Genomic DNA, 11,807 nt, shown 5'->3' with positions numbered 1-11,807 from the left:
TTGAATCTGGGGTTCAAACGGAAAAAAAATGAGTAATTTTTTAAACTTCAAGGAGCTAATAATCTGATGAGAAATATACAGTTTTTCAAGAGTGCAAACAATATGCATATTACCTGTATTACACCTATGAGGAGAGAGGAAGGAGAATGGAGTTTGGGAGTCAAAAATCAATGGAGTTTGGGTATGAAGAATAAATAAAACAAGAGAGAGCTTTCAAGGACAAATGATCATGAACTTAGGAGTATGATTAACTTAAACCTTAGCGCTTGAGGTCCAAAAAGTGAAACAGTACTGTAGACAAGAGGGAGGAAGGTCTTTTTCAGCCTCCCATGAGGTTGGTGCGGATTAAATATGTTATTTATGTGAGAAATCCAGCAATTCCAAGGCCTCTAGATCTGCATCATCAACTCATCTATTCCAAAATGTTAGCTGAGACTATTGACCAGTTGTAGAAAACTGCTGCTGAGTGGATGGGGGTTCTTATGCTGGTTGAGAGGTAAAGCACTTTTATTTTTGGAGGATCTTGTGTCTCATTTCCATTATCCTTCTTGGCCCTGGGTCTTCCAGGAGATTAAAAGGAGTTGCAACTTCCTATAAATTTATAATTATTTCAAAATAAAAAGTTAAAAAAAGTTTTTTACTTTTAAAAAAAGCTCTGCATCCAGAATGGTGGATTATCCTCCAGAAAATGGGCAGCTGTTAGTAGTCCCCCTCTCCCACCTAGCGTGTAAGAACCTCGTATACCAGACTGATTCCCAGGCTGGGTACCACCATTCCTTTTAACTGTGGCCAATCTGATAAATGCAGAATGCATCTCTTCTTACCTCTTAGATTATTGATGAGGAAGAACATTTTATCCTACCACAGATGCCATTTGGTTTACTGTCTGGTGCCCATTTTTCTGTTGGGGTGGTTGGTTTTTCCTATTGATTTATAAGTACTTGAAAACATTTGTAAGCATAATGAACATATTAATGTGTCTCCTTCACATATATTGTGAATATTTTTCTCCCTCAGGGACAGCTTCCTTCCAACTCTCTTAGAGAGATCTTAGGTGGTCCATCCTTTGATTTTTTTAAGCTCAAATAATAATATTAGAAATAGCATTTGAAATATCTATGTCATCCCTTTTGCAGTGAATTTACTGCAATGTCTGGGAGGCTGTGTCTGCATCTAGACACTCCTATCCACTCAGTAAAAATAGACAATAGTCTTCAAGACCATGGAGGACTTGCCATCACCTTTTCATAATTCTGCCAGAATTTATGAGTCTCAGATCCTCATCGCACTGGTGAGCGCTGAGTGCTCATGGGGGTGTGTGTAGGTGAGGATGTGGTTTGAATTCTATCTCCTTGTGCCCTACTCATGCCTCAGAAATCCTTGCCACCCTGCTATTGGCCTGAGCGGTCTTAGGCTAGTTCCTGCCAGGGTATCAAAAGGCTGTCGAGGTGCACAAGGACCTCAGACTTTCAGACTAGCAGCCTACAAACGCTAGTCATGACTGCACAGTTAAGGGCCTCCTATCTCTTCCCCCTTTTCCTAGCTGGCTTTGTGCAGACAGATCCCAAGCCAGAGAAGATGAAGGTGAGTGACCTCCAGAGTTGGGGGGGGGGGCACAGTGCAAACATGGAGTTACTCTTCTGTCCTGCTCCATGATCTCTTCCTCCAGTCCTTCTTGTAAGACTCGACCTCTGCTTTCTTCCTCCTTGCAGTTCCCCTAAGCCTTTCTTTTCTTCTCCTTGAATCTTGTTCACTCCTATAAATGGATGTTCCTTGAGTTGAATATGGGTAGAGAATAATGAGTCTCCTTATTGTGGTCCTTTCTCTCCTCCTTCTCTAGGTAGAGGAGGTTGCCAAGATACCCCTCCAGCCAAATCAGTATCTGCCTCAGAGCTGGGTCTGAGGCATGGGACGGTGGTGGGCATCAGAGTGAGTGGAGGCCAGGGTTTGAAGGAGAGGCTGAGCTGCGTCATCTCAGATGCAGCTCAGCAGGAAACCCACGAAGAGAAGGGAAGAACTGATGTGGAAATTTTAGGGATGGATAAAGTCAGAGAGTTATCAGAGAAATATAAAACACATGGAAAAGATAAACAGAGGCCTAAAACAACTGGATTTGGAATCAGGAGTCTTGGATTCTGGCCTCAGTTCTATTCTCAATTCATGGCTCAGTTGCCTTGTTGGTAAAACATGTGTGTATGGTAGTGGGAGGGACAGTCTGGGGAAGGATAGCAATGAACTACATGACTTGGAGGTAAAAAGGAATCATGAAGTTAGGAGCAAGCAAACTCGCATTCACATGGTGGGTTACCACTTTTGGGCTTGGACAAGTCATTTCACCTCTGTTAGCCTCTACTCTCTTATTATAAATTTGTGGGTAACATTTATCTGCCTTATGGGTGAGTAAGCAATAACTATTACACATATAGTGTGTTCTATAAAAGGCAGCTTGAGTAAGATCTTCCTCCCTTTCTTACATTGACTAGAGAATCTCCTGTATGACTTTCTATTTTTGAGAGTTAATACGGTTTTCATGTTACCCAGTGCTGCCTAATTGGATGTGGAGACCCTATCTCAGTTTTGCTGGTGCATGAATGTGTTTATGCATTTAGGAAAAAGTGCAAAAGACTGCATAGAGAAAATACCTTCCTCTCCAAGAGTAGGGACTGGGTAGCTACAACATGGTGTGCTAGTGATAGAATCAGTGGGCTTACAAGGTTGAAAAAGTTTGATTTTGTTTTGTGTTCCATCACTCCTTCTTTAGGTGGAGGCGGATGGTGTTTGGCTAAAATCCTTTCTAGTCCATTGCATTTCCAGGGAGTCTAGTTTGATCCTAGTTTAAGTCTGGACCTTCCTTATTAGATCCTACCCTCCTTTGCTCTCTGTCTTTTTCTCACTGACATGTGGTTTCGTAGATTCTCTTTCATACTTCCTATTTTATACTCTCGGTATTCCAGGAGCAATTTGTAGTGGCTTCCCCAATATAGGGAATGGGATCAGGATGTCCTGGCGAGTACTGTGGAGTCAGTACACTTTGGGTACTGCACTGACCCTGCATGGATAGAGACAGAGGAGGAGTAAGATGACATCTGCCTTATAGAGGAATGTAACCTAAGACAAGCAACAAGAATTTCGTGTAGAATTTATTTCTGTTATGTGGAAATTATTTCTGTTATGTAGAACTCTGTGCAAATATGATCAGGAGATTTGAGAAGGAATAGGATAGACGGAGCTGATGATGAAGACAAATATTAGATATCTAGAGCACAATGGGGTGAGGAGGTGGGTATGCGATAAGTTGGATGCTGCCAGACAGATTTTAGTGACCTATTTTCGGATGGACTACTGAGTTCTCCATCTCCTTTCTTGGGAGAAACAAAAAGTTAGAGTTTCACAGTATTGGCTTATTAAGACTCTTATGAGTAAGAGAGTGACATGAGAGAGAAAACTATTCAAGGTGGGGATAATATTAGATTCTAGAATGTTAAATCTGGAAGGCCCTTCGAGGATCTGATAGAAATCTAGAAGATCTTCATTTTGCCGATGGGGAAACTGATGGCCAAGGATGAGAATTGCCCAGGTTCACAAAGGAACTTAATAATAGAGCAGGCTTCTGATTCCCAGGCCAGAGCTCTTTCTGGTCTGCCGTGCTGAAGGGTGGAATAAGAAGTCAGAAGACCTAGGGAAAGTTAAAGAAGTAACTAGGCTATCCTGAAATACTTAAGCAATTTAAAACCTTCCCTTCACTGAGAGAGTCCAAGTAAGATACCTTCAGTCCAGAGGTAAGGAATAGCCTCATTTTCACAGAAGCATGAAAGGCATTGTGCTTTTCTCTTTGGCCCCATTTACTTCCGGATCCTCCCATCCTAGCTCATGAATCTCTGCTCTTTTCCATTCATCCAAGTATTTCCTGGTATCCTGCCTCTTCCAGGATAATAGAGAGAGTGACTTGACTACTTGTTGCTCAAAAAATCATTGGCTTTCAAGTCACAAGACGTAGTTTCAGTCTTGTCGTTGATACCTCAGAACTCTTGTTTGTTTTCTGGTCTTAGTTAATACATATATGATACTTTAAGTGCTTTGAAAGATTACATAGATGTTAGACATTGTTGTTATTAATATTATCATTTTTTAAATCTTCCAGACGGATTGCTACAAAGATGTGAAAGGCACCATCTATGAATATGACGCCATCACTCTTAAAGGAAGGGAACACATTCAGTTCAAGCGGTATGCGGGCAAGCATGTCCTTTTTGTCAATGTGGCCACCTATTGTGGTCTGACGGCTCAATATCCTGGTAAGAGTTCATAGCCAAGTCTCTGTGGGACTGCATTTTCCAGCTCATTATATTTTAAATCATAATTAGAATTATATTTTAATTCTAATTATGTATCAGAATAAATACTCATACTCAGGTGACTTCATTCTCCCATATCAGGAGTCAGCAAACTATGGCCCACAGGCCAAATCTGGCCAGCCTGTTACTGTAAATGAAGTTTTATTGGAACATAGCTATGCCCATTTGTTTACATACTATCTGTGGCTGATTGTACACTCTCCTTGAATTGAGTAGTTGTATGAATAGTTGAAACAGCAACATCTGGCTCATAAAGTCTGAAATATTTACTATCTGCACTTCTACAGAGACAGTTTGCTAACCCCTCCGTATGTCTTGCCTCTGCTTTGCAACTGAGATTTCTAGGAGAATCAATACATGTCTGAGAACTAGGAGCCTCTCTGAGGATTCAAGTCTCCTTGGTAAATACAGGAGACAGTATCACTGTTTTTGAGACTTTTCCAGGTCACTTACAAAGAAAGGAAAAAGGGGGAGAGGGATTTTATAGCTGGAGTTGCATTTGACTCTAGTGAGGCTGGTAGAGGAGGCAATAATAGAGGCAAATATTCCCTCTCCAACCTCAACCCCTCCTTTAGGTATAGTTTTCTCCCTCTTTGTACATTATTCAGGGAAGAATTTTATCTTTCTCGTATCTTAGGCTGTGTGGTTTAAAAGCCAATGAATGATGAACAGGATGAATTTTACCAGAAACAGATGCATTTCTTATATTTGAACTAATAAGAACTTCACGTTTTTGTTTTTGATTATGTTATGTTTTGAATAGGTAATATGTTCACAAGGCTCACCAATTAAATGGATAAAAAAGTTTAGAGTGCGTAGTCTTTCCATCTCCTTCCCCTCCCTTCAGATGGCCAATATTATCATATTTGCCAGGTATATAGATAGATTCTTTTTTCTGCATTTCCCCCTGTTGATAACATACTATAAATACTATTTGCCACTTTGCTTTTTAAAATTAATAAAGTACTTTAGAGTTCAGATCATTTTCTCATTCTTTTTTTAAGATTGAATAATATTCTACTGGACCATAATTCTCTTTTAGGGACTTTAAAAATCAATCTATTGAGTTCCAACTCTGTACAAAACAGGTGAGGAAACCAAAGCTTTGTTGCTCAAGGACTGGAAGACAAGTTTCCTCCTTTGTTGTCTCTTTCCAAGGGGAAGTGATTATCTACAGTGACTGAAGACAAAAGGGAAGGATATGGGGAGAGGTACTGAGCAACCATGTGAAAACAGGAAAGCAATCTCTATTTTGTAAAAAAAAATAAAAATAAAAAATAAAGAAAAAAAAAAGAGAAAAGGGACTAAGAGGAGATACCAGTTGACTAGTTGGCTCACCAGAATCTGAGTGGAACTGGCTAAGATTTGTCAGGGTACTGAAGGCATTCAGTCCAGAAAGGGTTAACAAAGAAGATGATTATAAAAGTCTCAGTAGAAAAATTAGAAAACTTGTAGAAAACAGTGGAAGAATGCAATTGGAAGCTTGTGTTTTGGCATATCAATGAGGATTTTTAGGTAGGCACTTTTAACATCCTAAGGATTGTTGAAGAACACCAGGAAGCTTGACTTTGAATTTCTCTGGTTCTCTTTGTCCCTATCAGGTTTACTCCCACTCCACCCAGGCTGAACCAGTCTGTACAGAGGAGAGAAGCCCATTGTTTGTGTTCTGTCCTTTCCTTTAAAAAAGATTCAGTTAACCACTCAGAGAAGGCAAACTCATGAGCAGTGATGTTCAGACCTAACATCAGCTTTGTTTAAAAATCACATAGTGAACTTTTTTTAAAAATTGTGGTTAAAAAAAGGCATAACCTAAAATTTACCATTTTAATCATTTGTAAGTGTAACATTCAGTAGTGTTACATATATTCACATTGTTCTGAAACAAATCTCCAGAACTTTTTCATCTTGCAAAACTGAAACTCTATACCTATTAAATAACAGTTCCCCTTTTCCTCTTGCCCCCAGCCACTGGTAATCACCATTCTACTTTCTGTTTCTATAAATCTGACTACTTTATATACTGCATGTAAATAGAATCATACGGTATTTGTCTTTTTATGACTAGTTTATTTCACTTAGTATAATGTCTTCAAGGTTCATCCATTTGACAGCACATGACAGAATTTCCTTCCTTTTTAAAGCTGAATGATATTCCATTGTATGTATATGCCACATTTTGTTTATCCATCAATGGACATTTGAGTTGCTTCCCCTTCTTCACTATTATGAATAGTGCTGCTATGAACATGGATGTGTTAAGTATCTCTTTGAGAAACTGCTTTCAATTCTTTTCCATATACACATAGAAGTGGGACCACTGGATCTATGGTAGTTCTATTCTTGATTTTTTGGGAAACCTCCATATTATTTTCCATAGCAGTCACACCATTCTACAATCCCACCAACAGTGACCTGATGAGCTTTTGAATAATAAAGATGACTGGGCCCCATCTCAGAGGCATGTAATCAGAAAATTTTCTGGAATAGGACCTGGGCATCCTCATTTTTAAGGAAGGGCCCCCACTGATTCCAATGTGCTGTAGATTTGTGAAATACTGCGTGGTAATGAAAGGCTTTTGAATGTGCGTCTGGAGATCCGGTATCTAACTTCAGCCCTGCCGTTAATAGTCTTTCTGATCTAGAGATTTTTCCTTCTCTGGGCCTGTTTCCTCCTCTGTAAAATGAGTACCTCCAGGGATTTTCTCTACACAAAGCAGGGTCTCTAGCCAGGCTACCATATTGTCCCTTCTCTATCCATAGAACTGAATACACTTCAGGAGGAGCTGAAGTCCTTTGGCTTAGTTGTGTTGGGCTTCCCCTGCAACCAATTTGGAAAGCAAGAACCAGGAGAGAACTCGGAGATCCTTCCAGGGCTGAAGTAAGTACCTGCTTGAAACCCTATAGAAGGCCCTTATCTACCTTTCCTTAGTCTCCAGAGGCCCTTCCATGTAGGGGGTGTTCTGGGTGGGTGGCGGATTAATAGGCTCAGTGGCATCTGCACACTGATTTTAACTTTGGCCTACGCTGAATGAGTCTGGCAGTGTCCAGAGACTCTCTCTTCCTCCCTTGGTAGTGAGACCTGGATGCACCATGGAGGAGCAGGAACACAGAAATAGCTGGTACAGAAACAGTGTTGGGCACAGGGACATGTTGTGGAATAGAGAAAAATAAAGTGAATCAGGGAGCTCAAAGTAAAAAAGGCCTTATTTTTCCTTCCCGGTCCTGTCTACTATACCTCCACCTCTTTCTGCTCTTTCCCATGACCTCATATCCTGGTGTCCCATCACAAATTTCTCTCACATTCTGGAGCTTCCCGGGAACATTATGGTTCATTGCAGGTATGTCCGTCCAGGGGGAGGATATGTACCTAATTTCCAGCTTTTTGAGAAAGGAGATGTGAATGGGGAAAAAGAACAGAAAGTCTTCACCTTCTTGAAGGTAAGTGAATTACTGACAAGCCTGTTCTTCTCTAATATTCCTACCATAGAGTTGGTGTGGTAGAAATGGGCTCATGCCTGGAGGTGTGATTGGACTCTTTGGAAAGACTTCCAGATCAGCATAGGGATTGGGGTTTAATCTGTTAGTATCTATGGGGCTCTAGCTTAGTGTGGTGGAGAGAGTTGTGTAGAATGGCAGCTTTTACTGAGACCACCCTCTTTTTCTCATTGACATTCATTCATTCAAGGTACATTTACTCAGTGCTTGCTATCTACAGGGCAGTTTGCTAAATAATAAGGGTATAAAGATGAATAAGACATAGTCCCTACCTCTTGATGAGTTCACACTAGAGAGGGAGACAGAAAAGAACACGTGTAATACAATGTAATGAGCACCTCTTATGAAACACCAACTTTTAGACACAGAGAATGTCAGAGCTGAAAGGGCCCCTGAAGATCACCAGAGTTCATTGTTCCTAAATGCTGGATTGTGGGCCAAGGTTGGCCCATTTTGAGACTGTTACATGTCCTCAGTAAACTGAAGAAAATAGGACAGTGTAAGGAAGATTTCATAAACTCAACTGAATTATAGGGCTGCCCTTTATTCTAAGATTAGGACCTATATATTATTTATTCTCACACTAATATTTTTTAAATTAAATGATGAAGAGATGATGTTTTATAATTTTTTTCTTATTTGACAAAACAAAATTTTGCTAACTCTATGTTGGTTCCAAAAGATATATTTGAAATGCTACTGGCTCACAGAGCCCCAAGATCTGGGAAGCCACATTCTAATCCAAGCAATTCACTTTACAGAAAAGGAAACTAAAAGCAAGAGAGGTGACATTTCTTACCCATAGCAGCATGATTTTGTGATGGGGTCATGGGATAAAACAGGAAGAGGGAATAGACTTTTGCCAAAATATCTACAATGTTCTTGGTAGTTGGCATGGTGGTGATTCAGAGAATTTCTAAGAATCACAGGAAATTAAGATATCTAGGTATGGGAGGGAGTGGATTTCCTGTGGGTGAAAATAGCCTGGATCATCCAGGAACAGAAATGATGTTGTTGTTTCTTTTTTCCATCTCTCTGCTTCAGCACTCCTGTCCTCACCCCTCTGAGATTTTAGGCTCATTAAAACATATATCCTGGGAACCTATAAAGGTCCATGACATCCGCTGGAATTTTGAAAAGTTCCTGGTGGGGCCTAATGGAGTCCCCGTCATGCGCTGGTTCCATCGGGCCCCAGTCAGTGTGGTCAAGTCAGATATCCTGGCATACCTGAAGCAGTTCAAAACTAAATAGGAAAGCTGAGTTGGGGGCAGGAGCCATCCTGCTTCTTACTTGAAGACCTGTTCAAAGAAAAATCCATCCTTTCACTACACTATCTTCCTAAATAGCCTCCACTTGACTAAATCACCTCTATATTGACAAAGTTCCCACTCTCTACCAAGTAGATGTATGTTTGGAAGGCTACTGCTATTTCTCCTTGTAAGAGTATGTGAATGAAGAATAAAAGAATGGAAACTTTAACTCCTCAGACCTCTGTTTCAAATATAAGAATTCATATCCATCAGAGGAAAATCATCTGTCCATGAGGATGGTTCAGTGTGCCACAATATCCTGAAGAAGAATGTTCCTAGACATTCTGACTCTCCCTTCTCTCCCTACCCTAAGGGTATAGAAATAACAGTGGGGTTATAGCCATACAATTTAGGTTCCACTTCATAACACTTTTCCTCCCCTAGGACAAACATGTATTGTCAGTTTCCAACTCTTTCAGATCAGTCTTCAACCATGACACCTCTGCCCTGCACCGCCCTCCTCCTCCACTGATCTGTCATTCTTCTATAGGAGTCCTAAGGTAGCATGGGAGCAGGAAATTGCCTCACATGAAGCAAAGGACATCTCCATGATAGTGGGATCCAGAGCCTCCTTCTAATTTGGACCCTACAAAAACTTTCCTTATTGTCTGATCTTTAGTGTATTCAGCTTATGACATCTGGGCAGGGCACCCTTTGAAGGACGGACTTTCCCCTCTCAGCCCTAGATTCCTCAGCTTCAGCACCAGGCCTTCTACCATCTGTAATAAAATGTTTTCCGCAGCATGTGGGATCACTGTGGTGGTTTTTAAATCTTGTCCTGTGCACAAACTTGTTTTATCTCTCTCCTCTTTCTCACTGTGGACTATCACAGAAGGTGTATTGCCCAAATTACCTGAACCCCTTAGACAGAATCTCATTCCTCCCAGAATCTTGGAAAGTGGCTCTCAATTGTTATGCCTCCTCAGGAATTGCCTCAGGCCAAAGTCATATCTTCTTTCCAGGGGCAGCCTGTATCCATTTAAGGGTCAATGAGGGGTATAAAGGCCAAGCTCTGATTTCTCAACTTAGGACAACTTTGAAGGGCCCATCCTAGCTGTGGAGACCCCCAAGGGGTAGAGTGATGCCTTTTTGTACTTATATTGCAGCCCAATTTTTCCCTTCGACAAATTATGCTTCTCTTCTTTTCCCCTCAGGTGTTGATTCTGAGGTAATGCCCTAGTAAACTTTCTGAATGCAAATCTCCATCTTAGAGTCTTTCCTGGGAACCCAACCTGCAATAGTTGGTACCAAAAGTGGTCTGAGAAAGAAGACGCTAAGATGAGGTTTTGATGTGAAATTATCTACCATCTGGTTAGCAGTGAGGGGATACGGAGAGCACAAACAGCCACTGACACAAAGTAGCAGTGCAATTTTTAAAACTTTCACCAAACCTGAACTGAGACGGTATGCTGGTGGAAGGATATGCACTAGCTGATGTGATGTATCAGGTGCTTGAGAAATATGGGAGAGATGGTAATTATAAGATAACAGAACTGGATGGCTGTTACTAGAAGAAATGGATGCTTTCGAGAGAGATGATTAAAGGCTAAGGATAATATCTCATCAAATAAAGGCTCAGTGTGAAAGCCAGAGTCCCTCCATAGGAGGATATAAAGAACCTTGTATATCCTGCATCTCAAGGGCACAAAAAGCTAAGGTTCAGGTCCAAGACTTAATCATAGGAATGGTAGAACTCCAAAGAAGGTTAAATTCTCCAACTAGATTATCTTGTATGTATTACCTCAGTCATGGCCTTGATTGAAAGGATTATAACCTTGAGACATTGGATGGAGACATCTGGTTGGATGCATTTGAACATCTAAATCCCCAGATTTCCCAAGACCCCCTGAGGCTTTTAGAAGTAGCCCAGTCCTCCTTATTAAGGGTTGTCATGTCCTTGCTTGAATCCAACACAGAGGCCTCTGCTCTGCCAAACATCATGTGCCTCTGCCACCCACTCAGCATCTGCCCCAAATAGAACTAAAGGCTAAGGGTTCTGGATCAGGGGGAGTGGAACACAAAGTTAGCTAAAGGAGAGTCCATTATTGGAGCATTCTCCCAAAGTATAGCATTTTTACACACTGGCAAGAACCCAGCACCCTGTTAGGATTCTCCTGCTTCGAAAAAGAAATGGCTCTCACTAAATGTAGTAGAAATGCCAGGACTGTTGTGACAGATGGCAGAAAGAAGAGATTAAAAGCAGATGGCAGAAAAAGGGATTACAGAAAAGTGGGCATGCTAGAGTGGTTTTACCACAGGAGGGCCAAAGGACATTCTATTTGAAAAAATAAAAAGAAACGTGCTAGGAAGAGGGGCACGAGCATCACTAAGAAGTTCTGTGGTGAGTGTCTTCTCTAGGCCTGGGCTGATGATAAGAGATTCTGCTACGGAAGTAGCCTCACTGATAGCAACGGGCATTATAGGATCTTGAAATAATTCAGGCCAGAGATGGCAGCACTCAACCATCAGAATCCATGTGATGTGTGTGCACACATGCAGAGGGTGGGTGAGCAAAACTACTGTAATGAGAGACAATTTCAGAGTGGTAGCCAACTTTGTGGAGTGTTAGAGATGATTAACAGAGCACAGCATCCTTAGAAGCAAGATAGATGGGCAGCCAACAAGGGTATCATTATCTACATAATCA

General features: G+C 41.0%; 1 protein-coding gene across 2 annotated transcripts; it reads left to right on the top strand.

The window, feature by feature from the left end:
• Positions 1–1,497: 1,497 nt before the first annotated feature.
• On the top strand, positions 1,498–9,312 carry GPX5 (glutathione peroxidase 5). Of its 2 annotated transcripts, XM_058555003.1 has the most exons (5): positions 1,498–1,584; positions 4,142–4,295; positions 7,116–7,233; positions 7,694–7,793; positions 8,895–9,312. In XM_058555003.1, the coding sequence occupies exons 1-5, from the start codon at positions 1,498–1,500 to the stop codon at positions 9,099–9,101; spliced, it is 666 nt and encodes a 221-aa protein (XP_058410986.1). In that variant the 3' UTR covers positions 9,102–9,312. The 2 variants fall into 2 exon arrangements, with proteins under 2 accessions (XP_058410986.1, XP_058410988.1); XM_058555005.1 differs by lacking the exons at positions 7,116–7,233; positions 8,895–9,312 and having other exon boundaries at positions 7,694–7,755.
• Positions 9,313–11,807: the final 2,495 nt, after the last annotated feature.

Source organism: Diceros bicornis, chromosome 14 (genome assembly GCF_020826845.1).
Source record: "Diceros bicornis minor isolate mBicDic1 chromosome 14, mDicBic1.mat.cur, whole genome shotgun sequence".
In the NCBI taxonomy this organism is placed as follows: Eukaryota; Metazoa; Chordata; class Mammalia; order Perissodactyla; family Rhinocerotidae; genus Diceros; species Diceros bicornis.
The sequence above is the reverse complement of the archived record's forward strand: the minus strand, read 5'-3'. Positions and strand labels throughout refer to the sequence as shown.